The sequence below is a fragment of the Carassius auratus genome, chromosome 14 (genome assembly GCF_003368295.1).
Source record: "Carassius auratus strain Wakin chromosome 14, ASM336829v1, whole genome shotgun sequence".
In the NCBI taxonomy this organism is placed as follows: Eukaryota; Metazoa; Chordata; class Actinopteri; order Cypriniformes; family Cyprinidae; genus Carassius; species Carassius auratus.
The window spans coordinates 16,155,571-16,174,053 of NC_039256.1; the positions used below are offsets into that span (position 1 = coordinate 16,155,571).

At 36.9% G+C, this 18,483-nt stretch overlaps 2 protein-coding genes across 2 annotated transcripts; one reads left to right on the forward strand and one right to left on the reverse strand.

Annotated features, from left to right (window-relative positions):
• Positions 1–861: 861 nt before the first annotated feature.
• cetn4 (centrin 4) lies at positions 862–10,094 on the reverse strand. The gene is made up of 5 exons (XM_026280295.1): positions 9,941–10,094; positions 5,122–5,277; positions 4,301–4,429; positions 1,351–1,488; positions 862–1,101 (listed from the first exon to the last, which is right to left on the reverse strand). The coding sequence occupies exons 1-5, from the start codon at positions 9,941–9,943 to the stop codon at positions 1,012–1,014; spliced, it is 516 nt and encodes a 171-aa protein (XP_026136080.1). The 5' UTR covers positions 9,944–10,094; the 3' UTR covers positions 862–1,011.
• A 1,471-nt stretch (positions 10,095–11,565) lies between these two features.
• Positions 11,566–12,906, forward strand: LOC113113308 (Bardet-Biedl syndrome 12 protein homolog). The gene is given in 5 exon segments (XM_074559945.1): positions 11,566–11,940; positions 12,036–12,117; positions 12,328–12,668; positions 12,746–12,818; positions 12,821–12,906. Coding segments are annotated over 5 exon segments (957 nt in total).
• The last annotated feature ends 5,577 nt before the right edge of the window (positions 12,907–18,483 follow it).

The following is an 18,483-nucleotide window of genomic DNA, read 5'->3' on the forward strand; positions in this document are numbered from 1 at the left end:
CTCTGTGAAAAAGTAATAGCCTCCTAAGCCTAATAACTGCTTGTGCCACACTTTGCTGCAACAACTGCAGTCATGCTTTTGCGATAACTTGCAATGTTGAGTCTTCCATGTTGCTGTGGAGGTATTTCAGCTCACTCTTCTTTGCAGAATTGTTTTAATTCAGTCACATTGGAGGGTTTTTGAGCATAAATTGACTGTTTAAGGTCATGACAGAGTCTGAACTTTGACTTGGCCACTGACTTGGATGTTGTTTTTGCCCAGTCTCTTTCTATTGTTGAATCATGAACACTGACTTTAAATGACGAAAGTGAGGCCTGCAGTTCTTTCGATGTTGTTCTGGGTTCTTGTATGACCTCCTGGATGAGTCATCGTTGTGCTCTTGGAGTAATTTTGGTAGGCCGGCCGCTCCTGTGAAGGTTCACTGCTGTTCCAAGTGTCCTCTATTTTTTGGATAATGGCTCTGACCGTGGCTCGCTGGAGTCCCAAACCCTTAAAAATGTCTTTATAACCATTTCCGGACTGATACGTCAACTATTTTGTTCCTCATCCGTTCTTGAATTTCATTAGATCTTGCCATGTGTTGTTCTTCAAGCATACTTCTCTTTGATAGACAGGTTCTATTTAAGTGATCTTTATGTTTTCACATATGTTCTGTTAAAAGTCTGAATGCAATAAATAAAATAATAATAATAAAAAAATAGCACTATGAGCGGAATCTCTATGATTACCCCTTATAAGTATATACTACAAGGACATCTTTAATTATTTTGTATACATTTGTATATATACACATGGGTATGTTTATTATTCTCCATTGTGCACTTCTGGGCTCGATCATAATGTGGAGACAGACCACAAAGATGCAAATACATTTTTATTTAATACTGTACAAAATATGCATAGTTTAAAATGTTTTTACAACCTTGTAGAAAAGAAAAAATGAAAGCAACACAAAACACTTCAAGTCCTTAAAGAGGCTTCTAGATATAATGGCTTTAGTGATGGAGGGATTCAGTACAGACTGGTCTTTTTCATTATCCGTAGAAACTCCTGCTCATTAATCTCTCCGTCACCATCTCTGTCGGCCTCGTCGATCATTTCCTTTTCCAAATAAAAAACCAGAGACACAATCAGGTCACAAATCAATAGTCAAAAACATGTTGTTAAAGTGCAGTGTTTCCTAATGGTGTCAGCTGTTGCTCCGTGATGAGGGATCTTATCTGATCTTATGTCATTCACTACCCACTGACTAACCAGCCAGTGTCTCGGGAGAGATAAATCGTCTGTGCGGTTTTACACACAGGAACATCCTCTTTCGGTGTTTTACCCCACATCTGGAGAAAGACGCACCTGTAATTCCTCATCCGTGAGGTTCTCCCCAAGTTCTTTGGCCACTCGCTTGAGATTTTTGAAAGAGATTTTACCGGTGCAGTCATCGTCGAATAGCCTGAAAGCCTTCAGGATTTCTTCTTTTGAGTCTTTCTCACTCTGTTGTGAAAGATAAATGACACACTGGGCATCATGACCAAAATCACTTATCACAGTAACAGTATGCCACGCCAAGACTTTTATTTTTGCTATGGAATTTAAACTAATACATTTGTTTATTAAAACTAAACTAAAATTAAAAAAAAAAAAACCCCCCAAAAAAAAAAAAAACTATTTTCATTTTTTTTATCAATTAAATTAAAACACTAATAATAATAATAATAATAAAAAACACAGCACCCCATTGAAAAAAAAAACCAATTGTTGATTTGCATTTATTGAAAAAGAAAAACTGAATATCACATGGTTCTAAGTATTCTGCCCCTTTGCTCAGTATTTAGTAGAAGCACCCTTTTGATCTAATACAGCCATGAGTCTTTTGGGGAAAGATGGGATATCCCTGTACTTGGCCATATTCATCTTTCCCTCGATTGCAAACCAGTCGTTCTGTCCCTGCATCTGAACCACCCCCCCCCCCCCCCACCCCCACAGCATGATGCTTCACTGTTGGGACTGTACTGGACAGGTGATGAGCAGTGCCTGGTTTTCTCCACACATACTGCTTATAATTAATGCCAAAAAGTTCTATCTTGGTCTCATCAGACCAGAGAAACTTTCAGGTGTTTTTTTAGCAGACTCCATGGGGGCTTTCATGTGTCTTGCACTGAGGAGAGGGTTCTGTCGGGCCACTCTGCCATAAAGCCCCAGCTGGTGGAGGACTGCAGTGATGGTCTACAACTTTCTCCCACCTCCCGACTGCATCTCTGGAGCTCAGCCACAGTGATCTTTGGTTTCTCTCACCAAGGCTCTTCTCCAATAGCTCAGTTTGGTTGGATGGCCAGCTCTAGGAAGGGTTCTGGTCATCCCAAAAGTCTTCCATTTAAGGATTATGGAGGCCACTGTGCTCTTAGGAACCTTAAGTGCAGCAGAAATGTTTCTGTAACCTTGACCAGATCTGTGCCTTGCCACAATTGTGTCTCTGATCTCTTCAGGCAGCTCCTTTGACCTTATAAGTCTCATTTGCTCTGACATGCCCTGAGAGCTGTAAGGTCTTATATAGACAGGTGTGTGGCTTTCCTAATCAAGTCCAATCAGTATAATCAAACACAGCTGGACTCAAATGAAGGTGTAGAACCATCTCAAGAATGATCAGAAGAAATGAACAGAACCTGAGTTAAATATATGAGTGTCACAGCGAAGGGTCTGAATACTTAGGACCATGTGATATTTAAGTTTTTCTTTTTTAATAAATCTGCAAAAATGTCAAAAATTCTGTGTTTGTTTTGTGTGTACATTAATGGGGAAAAAAATGAACTTAAATGCTTTTAGCAAATGGCTGCAATATAACAAAGAGTGAAAAATGAAAGGGGGTCTGAATACTTTCCGTACCCACTGTGTGTATATATATATATATATATATATAAAATATAAAATTCAGCTAGCTTGCCAAGACAACATTTCTAATCTTAATTCAGTTGATCCTGATATACTAAAATTACTAATAGTAAAACTGAAATAAAATTAATAAAATCTATTTTATATTTATACTGTATATACAGTTGTGGCAAGAATCACTGACATTGTAAATATGATTAAAGAAGCCTGTGGAAATAAATCTGTATTCTTAATCGTTTTGATCTTTCATAAAAAAATCTAACCGAAGTCACAATTTCATTGAAGTAAAAAAATGTGAAAATAGGGAGGATGGATGTGGATGTCAAAAAACACCAATTACGCTGTGAAACACATATTTCTCTAACGACCCCCTGTAAAACTAGTCCCGTCCGAATAGGGCTTTAGTGTGCTTGAAATGTGTAAATATGAATAGGAATATACTTTAGAGGATATTTTACTCTAGGAATTCTAGGGGTGCCAATAATTGTGGGCAACTTGTTTGTTGAGAAAAGCATTTATTTCATAATGAGATTTTCCCCACATTTTCAATTGTAAATAAAAATTGCTTTCAATTGCTTTCAATAAAAGCATAGGTTTTTGTAAAAAAAAGAATTAATAAAGATTAACAGTGCAGATTTATTAATAAATTTGTTAATCACTGTAGGCTATATAGTTTAAATCTCTAGATCAAAATTTTAATAATTAAGATAATTAAGACAAATAAAATCATAGTAATGTCCTGCAGGAACACATGGGCAGCTTGGATCACATACTTTTCCTAAAGCTGCTCTTTCTTTTTCCTCTACTATTTTTAGATGCATTTTGTCCATAGAAATGTGTTATTCAGTGCTGTATTTAATCCGACTGGCTAAAGCTGGATGTGCACTGTGGACAGACTATGAACTACATCACCATGTGGTTAAGCTTATTGTTGGATAATTTATTGAAATGTTTACAAATAAAAGGTAGGTTACAATCACTCACTTGATTGTGTTTACATTTATTAAAAATAAGACACTATTGTAATGTATACAATGGTCAAGATTTTATTTTTGCTGGGAAATGAATCAAATCAACATTCTGATTATTCATACAAATTAAAAAGCATCAGTGCAAAAACTATTTTATGGAATGCATAAGTTAAAACAAAAGACTTAATGAAATGGTTAGTTTAAATTCTGATTGGATGAGCCACTTTTGAGCTTTTGTAAAAACAGACTTTGCTTGGCAACCGCAAACAACTCTCTCAAGGCTTCACTGTCTAATAACACCACTTAAAAGGAAGATCCTATCACCTTGATGTGTTTCTTTTCGGGGTGTTTTACTGATGTCATTTTCCACGTAGACACCTGAGGTTTGCAACTGTGGCCAGATAGTTGTCTGATTGGTTATATTATAATTCAGCTCGCAGACTTACCATTTTCTGTGTCATCATAGAAAGGAAATCATTAAAGCTGATTACACCTGATCCTTCTTTATCAATATCAGCAATCATCTTTTTTATCTCTTCTTTCTTCGGCTCAAACCCCAGAGCACGCATTGCAACCTATGGCAACAAGTCACTTACTCTGTTAGTATATATACACATATTGGACACATATTTGAATGAATTCACATTATTAACATTTTTAAACCATTTACTGTTGAGGTGAAACAATACAGGCAAATAAACAAGTGGTGCTCATATATCATTTGCCAGATTTTATACATTTTCTTTTTAAATTATGATAGATAAATAATTTTAGCTGTGCACAGTATTTTCTGAGTCCTTCCAATGACTTGTGGATTATTGTGATGTGTTTATCAGCAGTTTGGACTCTCAATCTCATGGCACCCATTCACTTCAGAGGATCCACTGATGAGCAAATCTGTTCCCATGAAGAAACAAACTCATCTATACGGATGGCTAGCAAATGTTCACTTTTAAGTGAACTTTTCCTTTAAATGCATATATGAAGAATATATGTAGATACCTTTTGTGGTTAATAAATCATTCTCACTAGTGTTAGAATTAATAAGACTAATAAAAATAAAAATAATAAAAGTCTATTTAAATTCCTGTTGATGACAATTACTCATTATATGTTTAGCAAATTCATTGCTGGCATTATGTAAGGAATAAGATTAGTCACTCAGATGGGATTTTACAATCAAGTCATTCCTAGATTTAGTTTTGATGCTGTCTCCGGGCCTTTAACCAATATAACATTATGGCTACAGGTCTCAAACCCTTTTTACCTTCAGTTCCTTTACATCTATGTTTCCAGACCCGTCTGTGTCAAACAGATCGAAAGCTTCTTTGATCTCCTGCCTCTGTTCCTCTGTCAGGTCTGGTTTGGGACCTGCTCTCTTCCGCTGGTTCGTGGTGGCGCTGGGTTTCCTCAAGCTTGAAGCCTTGAAAATAAAAGCAGAAAGAGAGATTCAGCCATGCTTCCACCAGGGGGTGTTTTCATGGTTTTCTTACATGTCTTATAAATGCTTCTATAAGGGAGTTCTCAGTGCACTGGAGCGATGCAAGCACCACCTCCCTCATTTCCATGCTGCACACAGAAAGGTACAAATAAAGAAATGTATAGATGAGTACATATGTAAATAAATACACATGAGAATAAATAAATACAAAAATAAGTAGATTATTTTAAACAACAAAATACATTTTCCTATTATTAAATTATTTTTTATTTTTATTTTTTTCTTCAGGTTTGGTCCTCCATATTCTTATTGTTTACGGAGTTTTGTTTTGGAAATATTACATAAATCACATCAAAATCTGAAATTCAGAATATGAACTGAACTACAAAAAAAAAATGTCCTGTTGCAGACACAGATAAAAGTGTCAAAACACATTCTTAATGTTGCCTATCCTGTGTTTCTTTTTGTATTTACTATATTTTAGCACATTTTACAATAATTTGCACACTAATATATATATATATTAGGGGTGTAACGGTTCACGAAATTCACGGTTCGGTTCGATACGATACACTGATGTCACGGTTCGGTTTGGTTCGGTTCGATACGTTTTAGATACAGCAAAATGTAAAAACATCTCAACTTTTCAGAATGCCGCAAGCGCACCGCGGGTCATGTGACAAGAACCAACCAATCAGCTTCATCCTTTCCCGTAACAAGGTTGAGAGCTCAGCCAAGATGAAGGATCAGCTGATCATAGTTGTATATGGATTGCAATTTTGAAATAAATTTAGTAGCAGAGCTACTGCAAGCGATTTTTAGAGCTGCAAATCCATTTATCCTTCGCTGAAATTTCCGCGTCTCATGGAGAGAGCACGTCATTGTTGCTTAGCAAAGACAGACGCCTCATGAGCGCTTCTGCCCGAGCGCTTTGGAAAGGAGGAGAAAGACGCGCTTAGCGTTTTCCACGCGTTTTTAGGAGCGATATGTGAACGGCCCCTAAGGCGCTCGCTCACTCAGCACGCGCTGAAGGCTCGTTGCAAAATGTCGAATGCATTTAACAGACCAGAAATATAAGATCCTAAAATAACCAACAGGTCTGGTGTTTGGGTTGGATTCCCTGTAAGCTATAGTTTCTAAATGCTGCAGGGATAGTTTGCTGCGTGCATGTTTCTCCTTTTTTTTCGTCTTTTCCCAGATAGTACTGACGCATATATCCCAGATATTCCCGCTGGTGTTTTTTTTTTTTTTTTTGTATTCCCGCTGGTGTACCCTGTCATGTTGCAGATGCGACATACCGTTGTTTTTTTATCCACCACTCTCTTGCCATCACCATTATAGCTTAAAGGGAATCCAAAGTGCACCCAAACACCAGACCTGTTGGTTATTGGAGGATCTTCTCATTTCTAGTCTGTTAAACGCATTGGCTATTTTGCAACGAGCCTTCAGCGCGTACTGAGTGAGCGAGCGCCTGCTGAGTAGCCTAACATAAACATATAAGATGGTGTTTTTTTCTTCTTCGGGAGTGTCAGGGGCGTTGCCTGTTACGTTGTTTGGGTTATTGGGCTACCTTGTTGAACGCATATCATTATATTTCTCTCTCTCTTTTTTTTTTTTTTTTCAAATATAATTAAATACTCCAACGAACCGTTCGGTATACATAATGCGTACCGCGTACCGAACCGAAAGCGTCGTACTGAACGGTTCAATACGAATACGCGTATCGTTACACCCCTAATATATATATATATATATATACACACACACACAAACACACACACACACACACACATACATGGGTTTTTTATCTTGGTCTCACAAGATAAAAATTAATATAATTAATATTAAATCCAGTAAATGGTTAACAATTTATTTGTCCTACATGGACCTGTTGTGATAAAAGCTGCAGAGCTAGATCTCAAAATTGTCCAACGACTGTCCTCAAGCATGGTTCAATAAATTACAACTTTTAGAAAATAAAAGGAAAAGCATAAAGATGTTAATAATACCTCTGGCATAATTGTACAAGTATATATTTAAGTAAATGGCAATCATTTTCTTCATGCATATATTTCTGAAAGCGTAGGAACTTAATACATTTAGTCTCTAAGAGCCATGTCCTCTGGTGTGTCAGCATGTCCTGGTTTTAAATCAGCCAATTCCAAAGAAAACTTGAATTAGTTGAAGGACTCCATTCTAGGGGTGGACAATATAAGCTAAAATTCATATCACAATATTTTACACTAGCCAGGCGGTATTGCTATTATATTGAAATATGAAAAAGAAATTACAGGCAAAATATTTGTATCTTATATAACTAGAAAAGGTGAGGGATTGGACAAAGACCTGAAAAGTATTTTTTACTGTGCTTTGTTTGACTCATTAAGTGTAAATGTGGAACATATGGTATGCCTGTAGTGGTTCCCCTTTGTAGAGAAAAATATTTTCTAGTTAATTATCTATTTAAATGTTTTAACAAATAGGCTACTGTATTCCTGTGATCAAAGCTGAATTTTCAGCAGTATTACCCCAGTCTTCACTGTCATATGATCATTCAGAAATCACTCAAATATGTTGATTTGATTCTCAGTCACCATTTCTGATTGTTGTCAATGTTGTAAACATTTGTGCTTATCAATATTCTTGATGAAACTATTTTTTCAAAATTCTCGGTGGATTTCGGCAGAAATAGAAGGGGCATTGGTTTACTGTCATTGATTTGTTGTTTTAGTGTTTGTGAATCTTAAGTATATTCATGATCTGCTTTACATTTACTTGGCACTGAAAGTCATTTCACAAACTTATAACTATCATGCTTAAGGCAGAACCATGTATCATTCACTTAAATTTCTACATGTAAATGTAGTGTTACTGTGGCTCAGTGTTAGAATATTGTGTTAACAGCACAAAAGGTTGTTAGTTTGATTCCCAGGGAAAACATGTTAGGTAAGAAAAATGTATAGCCTGAATGCACTGTAAGCTGCTTTCGATAAAAGAGTCTGCTAAATGCATAAATGTAAATGTGCATGGTTCCCTGCAATACAACTCAATTCTTCAATCCCGCCATCTAGTGGTCTGTTATTGATACAACCACAACTACTATTTACTTATCACACAAGTAAGTGGCTGCATGATAAGCGGGAAAATTATGCAGTGTATTTATGGAACCCGTCTCACTCGCAAAGCCCTCTGCATCGCAGGTGATCCCACACACCCGACACACAGCCTCTCTAGTCTGCTGCCATCAGGCCGTGGAAGAACTGACAATAAAGCAGACTTGACTTGACTTGACTTGTATCCACAGTATAGCAAAATCCATATCATGAAGCAACATAATAACACACCCACCCCTACTCCATTCATGATGATCATGTTACTGAAGCCCCCGTGAAACCTATGGCGAGCACATGGAAAATTTGTCAGAACTGTTCAAATATTTAACTGTTTTGGAACCACTACAACAGTGTTATGTTTTGTTGTCCTTTGGTGCGAAACACCTACATTATTATTCTTTTTTATTAAAAACTTTGTTGATATTATTGTATCAAACTGAAACTTTCTCCTTTGACATCAAAATTAAACAGAAATCATTTAATAGCTACCATGTCTGTCCTTTAGTGGGACGTAACATCCTATGGTGAACAGATTTGTTTTTATCTCAAAACATCTAAAAAAACCTAACAAACGGTTGAGTATTGCAATAGGGGACATATAAATATCACTCGATCTAAAATGGTATAGTTTTCAGCGGTTTTGAATGGATGACAGCAAAGTTTGTCTTGAAATTGTCCAAGTCATGGGGGAAAAATTATATTAATTATAATTTAAAATTAAATAAATAGCACTATATGAAAGTGTCTAATAATGAAGATAAATCTCTCTCATGCGATTTATGTATTCTAAGAAGTTGTTTTTTTTTTTGTTTTTTTTTCCTGTCACACCATAGGTTACAGTTCAGTAAAAAAACAAAAAAAACAAACAGACAAAGAAGCAAACAAAAAGTAGTAAAAGAATTGACGAGGCTAGTGACCCTTTATATTTTCTCAAAGATCAGACTTCACACTACATAAATATATGCATTTCTTTTTCAAAAAAGAAAAAAAAAAGCTTTCTTTGTCAACTAATTTACACACACACACACACACACACACACACACACACATATACTGTGTGTATATGTTATAATATATATATATATATATATATATATATCGTCTTTTTTGCAGTGGTGTTAATTAACAGCAATCTTCTTCTGCAAGGATAAATAAATGTTAATTAAATCGCATTTACAGAAGTTATTTAAAGGCTAATCTCTATTTGGTGGGAGATTTTAGGAGCTGGATTAGTTTCATGATCACATACACATACAAAACGTAGGTTTGATGAATTAGTTTAAAGCAAGCACATTTAACCTTACTGTAATGAATAACAGTTTCTATGTTACCTCAATAAAAGTGTTTTATTCATATTATAATTTATAGAAAACTGTTTATGCCTTTCATCTCAACAAATGAAGCTAATGTCTCTCTGCAGGTTTAACGCAAAGAAGCTAACCGTTTTAGCATAACGAACATCTACTTTTATTTAGTTTCTTCTAACGTGAATCCATTTATGAAGTTTCAAAATTAACTGAATCTTTACTTACCATGTCGAACGTTTAAGAGAATCAAACCACAGCTTTGCAGCTTGCATGAAATGTTGGTAAACAAGAGTAGGAAACGCTGTCAATGTCGTTGGTTTCCTGGAGCTCGTTTGAATGGGAGTGGCTTCTGAGTGATTGACAGCAGATTGATTCAATAGCAGTTGCAGCCTGTCTGTGTAGGACGTATTCTACCAATCAAACATCAATGGGCGGGGTTTATTAGATGTAATTGACAGTTTGTTTCGTTTGGCATCTGTCTCTTAGCAACGAGCCGTTAGAAACAGGTTACGCTTGTGTTGTTGTAGTGCGCTGCGCATGCGCATTTCAGAATATGGCCACAGCACGTAAACAATGCAGCTCAGCTGTGAAGCTTTGTAGCTTCGGTTTGCTTAGGGTTAGTGAGCTACGACTCGATGTTGAGTTGAAATTTGATCCAAAATGATACCCACACATGGGTGTGAATGTTTCAAATACAACAATAGCTAATTTGCCAATAAGACTGCATAACCTCGAGTCGACCATTAATTCGATTTACTAATTTTATATAATATAGCAGCATTTGATGCTTTAATCTATGTGAAAAGTGTGTGCAGGATACACCCATTTGATGACATATTAAATATGGGCTTAGAAATCAAATATTAGACTGTTGATCTTACTATATTGACACTGAGAGAAGAAAACACAAACACTTGAGAAAAAAATGAATTGAGCTTAATACTTTTACATTACATTTAGTCATTTAGCAGACACTTTTATCCAAATAGACTTACAAATGAGGACAATGGAAGCAAACATCAATGCCTTAAATTTTATGCAAGCAGCTATTGGTAGCCAGTGCAAATTGATAAACAGAGGTGTGACGTGTATTCTTTTGTTTTCGGCTCATTAAAAATATATACTACTGCCATGTTCTGGATTAATTGTAAAGGTTTGATAGAACTGGCTGAAAGACCTGCCAAAACAGCATTGCAATAGTCCAGCCTGGACAGAACAAGAGCTTGTGAAGCATGTTCAGAAAGAAAGGGCCTGGTCTTCTCGATGTTGAATAAGGCAAATATGCAGGACTGGACAGTTTTAGCAATGTGGTTTGAGAAAGTTAGCTGATCATCAATCATAACTTCAAGGTTTCTGGCTGTTTTTGAAGGAGTTATGGTTGATGTGCCTAACTGGATGGGGAAATTGTGATGAAACGATGGGTTTGCTGGAACCACGAGCAGTTCTAATAATATTAATAATATAATATCAATAACAACAACAACAATAATAATAATATAATAATAATAAATATAATAATAATATTTTACAGCTAAAATGTTGATATATTTTTGGAACTTTAAAACTTTTTAAATGTATTATTTTCGTTTATTAGAATTTTTTTTTTATTGTATGAAGTGTAATAAAAATGCAACTTAACTATATGTTTTCTCAGTGTCGGATGTAAAGTTTTAATGTTTGTCAGTAGTACAGTATTTCACTGTGCAGTATCTTAAAACCTTCCAAAATCAATTTTTCTTAACATGGTTTCAATCCTATAAATCCTATCGATAGCAATCCTATCACAACACACAGCTAAATAACTTTTGTAAATATTAAGAAACCAGGATCTCATTATTTCTTTTTCACCGATGTGTGGAAGTGCCAGTGTCACTCAGCGCCGCAACATCGGACTCCAGCTGTTAGAGGCCATAGCTGGCACCACACATGGCTTTCTGGGTCCCAACAAACGGCCCAAGTTTATCCAGGATGAAGACGCTGGCGATGTGATGTTGGTTAGCTCCTGTTCACGGCTGCTTAAGTGTATCGAGCTGGACGGCTCAGTCAGACAACTTCTGCAGGCCCAGCAGAAGCTCTTGCACTCCCGGACGGGCGCGCTGTTGTTTCTGGCTGGAGGCTGGAGTAGAGTTGCATAAGAGTGTCTAAGCAGAGGAACAACTGTGATGGATATCAAAACAGCCATGAGGAAAGGACTAGAGCTGTTTTTGGTGGTATGCAAACAATCGGCAAAAGTTTCTTGCCAGAAACTAAAGGACTGCAAACCTTCTTCAGCTCTAAAATCAGCGATCTAGGACAGAAAGATGTTGCACATGGATGTCAGGGTCAGGCGGTAAATATCGCTTTGGTGAGCGGTGATTTGTGCGAGAAGTATCACCATATGGGTTTTAATAGGCCCTGGGAATGTCATGTACATCACGGATCGTGCTAACATGTCTGGCGTGAGTCTGGAAGAGCGTTAGATTGAGAATGCCTTAAGAAAACTGAAAGGATTCAGCATAGATTTTGTGCTTGTGAGTGGCATGGCTGGCGTGAAACTCAAAGAGAGAGTTCTTGGTGCAAACGCCCTTGTTATTGAAGGTGTTTAAAGCAGCTTTTTAAAGGACTTTGTACAGGCGTTGTTCCGGTTTCGTACATCACACAGATTGACGAGAACTGTGTGGGACAGGGAGTTACAGTCAGTCAACAGAGAGATTTCAGCGAGGTCAGCATCATGACTGCAAGCACGGCGGTCACAAGCAGCTATGTATCTGCTAAACTACAAAGCTTGGAGGATCAGTTTTGGAGCTGCGCTCATCGGTTGCACCAAGCTCTCACAGATGGGAAGTTGCTGCATGGTGCAGGAACCACCAGACTCATTTGCATCCAGCAGCTTCATCAATCTAAACAGAGAGAGATGGAAAACCCACAGGAAGGTGTGGAGCAGGAGCAGATGGCCAAAGCCCGGATGGATTACGTCTCCACTTTGATGATGAACAGCAGGTCGGTGGGGTCTAAAGCAGAGGGTTTCACATCAGATGAGACTTTATAAAGATGGAGAAGCCATATGACAGGATGCAGATGGAGTTGGGGTGTATGATGGTGTATGATAACGTGACTGTGAAGTCTGAAGGAGAGCTCTTGATCTGGTGCTTCTGGTGCTTCAGTCTGACACGGAGATCATTACCGCTGTCAGTGAAGGAGAAAATGTTTGATATCTCAGGCATAATAATTGTTTTAAATTAAAACAGAATTTTAACTTTTTATTTTTATATATTCTTCACTTTGAAGTTACTTCAGGTCTTTTCTATATAAATAACAATATGCTACAATGCATGATATCATGAGTGTTGTTCCAGGCCTGAAAAAATGAATGTTTTTGTTGAATTAATTTGTGTTTCATTTATTATTTGTCAGTTTTATGCAACAATTCATATGCGTTGGAAATTAATGATTAAGTTTAATATATGATTATTGAAAATGCCTAAAAAAGGAATAAATACATAAATTCAGGACTAAAATATGTAGGGGAGATTTGGTGATCCATTCATTCTTTCAGTATAACCTACAGATTTTGATTTGTAAATGAAATTTTATAAAGATGTACACACAAACACACACAAACACACGTACACACACACACACACACACACACACACTTTTGAGGAAGTCTCCTGATTGTTTGATAGAAAGATAACCAGTACAGATTGCAGTGCAATGATGTTCTTTTAAGTTCATATAATTCATTCATCCTTATATCATATACCATTTAATATCTTTATACCATTTAAATCTAGTTGAGACTATTTTCATTTGCATCACTTTTTAGCATACTATAGTAACACAACGTGGGCAAAAATGAGCATTGCATGCATAAATATTCAATTCATCAACAGATTAAATCTTAGTGAAAATATTTAAATATTCTGCTGTTAAAATAATTAAAATAAACTCAAATTATATTTATCTGTTTAGCACTACATTAATTAAAAAAAAATCTAAACAGATTAGAATTATATGGAGATGTATTTATTGTGAAAACCAGGTATGTCGATACAGCTCCCAACAGACTGTACAAAGCAGAATGAGACTGATTATGTAAGTCGTTATTTATTTATTAATTGTGTCAGAATTAATATGATAAAATAACATATTAACCGAAACTGAATTGTTTTTTTTTTACTTTAACATTTTTAATAGGCTAGTGACAATGCCCCTGAATTTTCGAGATACCCCTACCGGAGGTAGAACTAAACCCAACAATGTTTTTCCTCATCTCTAAGGTCTCCCATATATGAAATGGATTCTTGGCTAAAAATATTTTACTGCTAAGATTGTTAAATTAACAGATATTGTTATACACCACAAAACCAATAAAGGACTGAAATATAGCCTGTCCGTATGGGAGTTAAGGCATATAAACTAATGCAGATCAATCACACAAGCTCTGAGAGCTTTGAAACTTGACATGTTTGTAGTCAGGAAGTTGATTTAACTACTAGAAAAGACTGGATGTGAATATCTTGATGTATGGAATAAATAGAGACATGTAAACACATATCTAAAGTAAGCAGACATGCATAGATTTAATATCTATGCAGAATGTTTTCATTTACCTTGTGCTTGCTTTGCCTGGCATTATCATAGAAACACGTATGATGGCTTGTTGGAAAGGTGGGGTTGTGCTGAATCCAGCAATACCAAATATGTAAATATATGATAAAAGAGAAGTGTTCTGTCACTCAATGTATGAGGTGTCCAAAATGAATGAAAATGGAACACTGACATAATTGAGTCCAAACCCATTCATTATCAGTGGTGAGAAGAATGTTGAGAAATTCAAATATAAGAGACATCAAAAAATATTTAATATGGCACCTTGTACTATATGGAAACAAAGATTGAAATCGAATGATAACACCTTACCATAGCACAAACAGGAGACCAGGAGTTTTAACTTAATGAACTTTTTAATAAAACTATAACTTAACTTCACACAATACAACTTAAATTACTGTCTTAAAACAAATGGCAATCTAACTAAAGAAACAAACACTCCTGGAGGAAATGAGCCCTGTCTTCTCAGGCTGTTTAGTTTGTTTTCTAGCAGCAACCATTTGGAACATCAACTGCTTTTGGTAACCATTGGAGAAGGGTCTGGCTGCAGACTTGCACTTGCACTCTCAAACACTGCTTCTGCTAGCGACGTCACTTGCAGTCTTTATTTTTTATTTTGTTCTTTTTGTTGATAACTTTTTATTTGAATTTCCCAACATTTTATAACAGTTGCCATGTGGCGAAGACAAGAAAAAATAAACTAAATTACAATGTCAATTGCAATCACTACTTGAACTCTCCGCTACCTGTGACTTCACTTGCAATCAACACAAATCGTACATGTTGCCACTGGAGACAAGACGCTGTGGTGGTGATTAAATTATTAAAACTAATTTAGTACAATAACGTACAGGGTCCTGCAAGAAAAAGACAAGCACAGACCTTGGCCACAGAACAGCAGAATATGAACGCAATGCACAAAGTCTTTTGTTAAGCGTTTTCCTCCTGTAGAAAAAACCTAACACTTAATATGGCATAATGTATTCAGACACATTAAGTTCAATTAAAAGATCAAATTCGATATATAGTTATTATTCAATGTACTGCAAGGCAAGCAGATGGCTATGAACACAATGTGCAAACTTTGTCCTCCCATACAACATAACGCTCAATGTGATATGTTGTATGGTGATATAAACAAGTTGTAGACAGTTTATTCTATATGGAAAAATGCTTAATGTGAAACTTTGCGTGTTGCGTTTATTCTGGGCTCACCTGCTTGCCTGTACATATTAGTTATGTATTTTAATAAAGTAGAGAAGCATGAGTTTGGCCTTTCTCATCTATGTCCATTATGCCACATTTTGCGGTATGTTAGGGAAAATACTATATACATATTCCTTATATTAATGAACTGTACATTTAATTTGATATTTTAATAGCATCTTAATATATTAAGCCATGTTAAGTGTTTTTTTTTCTACGCTTAGCTAGAGACTTTGTGCAAATGTTCATATTCTGGTGTTCTGGCCATGGATTTGCCAATCTTGTCTTTTTCTTGCAGGACCCTGTACGTTATAGTACTAAATTAGTTTTAATAATTTAATCACCACCACAGTGTCTTGTCTCCATTGGCAACATGCACGATTTGTGTTGATTGCAAGTGAAGTCACAGGTAGCGGAGAGTTCAAGTAGCAATTGCAAGTGACATTGTAATTTAGTTTCTTTTTTCTTGTCTTCACCACCTGGCTTTATAAAATGTTGGGAAATTCAAACGAAAAGTAATAAAAAAAATAAAGAAAATAAAAAATAAAGACTGCAAGTGATGTCACTAGCGGAAGTGCAAATGTCTGAGTGTGCAAGTCTGAGAGTGCAAGTACAAGCCTACAGCCAGACCCTCTTGAAACATTTCGGGGTTCTGTTGGGGGTAGATTTGCTGCTGACACCTCAGCTCATCCAGGTTGGTGCTGGGATGCCCATCTTGGTGCCTCTTCTTTGTCTTTCAAGATCTTTGATTGAGTGTTGGTGGTCATATCTATCAAAAACTATAACGACACAGCTGTTACCTTCCTTTCCCATTAAAGTTGCGATCTTTTTCCAGACACACTCACCCAGGTCATTGTACGTTTGAAAGGCTGAATCATTGAGCATTTGAAGAAGATCCATGCCATCAATGATATATGCTGATGGTTCTTTTACACTTGGCAGCTGCTGTTGTCTTCTTTATGCTTCCATCATCAAAAAACAAAGAGGGTGGGACAAAATCATGTTTAATCTGAGATACGAGATTTTTATGACTTGGGAGCGGGGAGATACGAGGTTATGCACTCATTGATAAGAATGATACAGACACAGACGTCGCTGCTGCCAGCAGTGTTCATCAAAGTCTGCGGTCGTGTCGAGCCTTTTGACAAGAGATAAGGCTTTAAGGGGTAACTAAACCCCTGGTCAGAGCCAATATTTGAAAAATGCTGAAAAGTGGGCAGAGCACAGCGGAGATAGAGGGGACAAACCAAGGGCAGGGCTGAGCGGGTGGGGCTTGAACCTGAGACCCTCAGTGACAGATTAATTGACAGCTGCTGTTAGAGTAGCTAAAATGGAGAGTGACTCTAGTGACGCAAGTAGTTTTGCAACAGGGCGTTCATTTGAAGTAGAGGACTTTTCTCCCTCACCTTCACCTGAAGTGGAGGATGTCGAGGTGTCTGAGGACACAGGGCCAGGGCCTGAGCCATATCAATTCAAGCCACTGGCTCAAACTGCGGTCTTAACTCCTGGATTCTGATAGGCATCCGATGATGCTAGCGAAGCAGCCGTGCAAGAGAGAATGGGGCCAGTCTCCGAGTATGGCACTGCGTCGCTTTTCAGCGTGAGCTGTGTGGAGCATTACAGCTGTGTGGAGCATTACCAAAGCATTACAGCTATGGATTTTTAACAAAACAAGCCTACTCAAATGTATCTAACCTAACAATTTTCATTCGTTATTGTAAGAAATGAAAAAGAGTTATGCAAAGATAGGCTTTCTTGGCGCCAGTAGACAGACCTTTTTTTTCCCATAAATAAAACCTGTGAGCCTACTTGGGGCATTTTACATGCACAGTGCCAACTTTGAGTCAGTAAAATAATAATAAAACAATAATTTAATGCTGGTATCCAAAACATTTAATTCAATACAAGTAGAATTAGAAATTAGATACATTTTAAAACTTCAATGCACATGTATAATAAGCCTAGTAATAATAACCCTAGTACTATCGATCATAACATACTTCTACAGAGACTGGAAAACTGGGTTGGGCTTTTTGGGATTGTACTCAAATGGTTCAGGTCATACTTAGAAGGGAGATGCTATTATGTGAGTCTAGGAGATCATAAGTCTAAGTGGACGTCCATGACATGTGGAGTGCCACAAGGGTCAATTCTTGCACCGCTCTTGTTTAGCCTGTATATGCTTCCACTAAGTCAAATAATGAGAAAGAACCAAATTGCCTATCACAGCTATGCTGATGATACCCAGATTTACCTAGCCTTATCTCCAAATTACTACAGCCCAATAGGAGGATCTTTGATGACATCTTTGTACGCATACGGGAGTGGTTGTGTGGCAACAAAACAAACAGTATGGCGGGCTGTAAAGACGCAACGAGCACTTTCAAGTGAGTTAAGGCCCGTTCACACCAAGCACAATAACTATAAAGATAACGATATTAGCGTCCACACCAGCGAACGATATTGTCTGTGTATTTTAAGCGGACACGGCACTTCTGCTGCTTTAAATTCTCGAGCTCATTACAGCAGGATTGATTCTGATTGGTTGGCAATGTTTTATCGTTCATCAGGGGGAAAAATCGTTCTGAAAGTGATTCCAACGATATCGTTTCTTTATCGTTATAGTTATGATGTGGACTCTGCTATTCTTTAATATTGAGAACGATTTTTAGAACTATATCTTTATCGTTATCTTTATAGTTATCGTGTTTGGTGTGAACGGGCCTTTAGCGGGCAAAATCCTCAATATATAAGCACTTTAACATCTGAAGACCGGAGGAGGTTTGGAGAGAAGCTCAAAATTTGTATTGGTGACAAAATCGAAGCTATTCAAAGCCCATATGAGATCTGGGATGACAAAAAACGTTGGTCCGACTCGCCCGTGTCTTGGCCACCAATCTGCTGGGGAGACATTTATTCTTATTTAATAGAAACCCCTGGACCCTTCACTCATGAAAGATTAAAGGCTT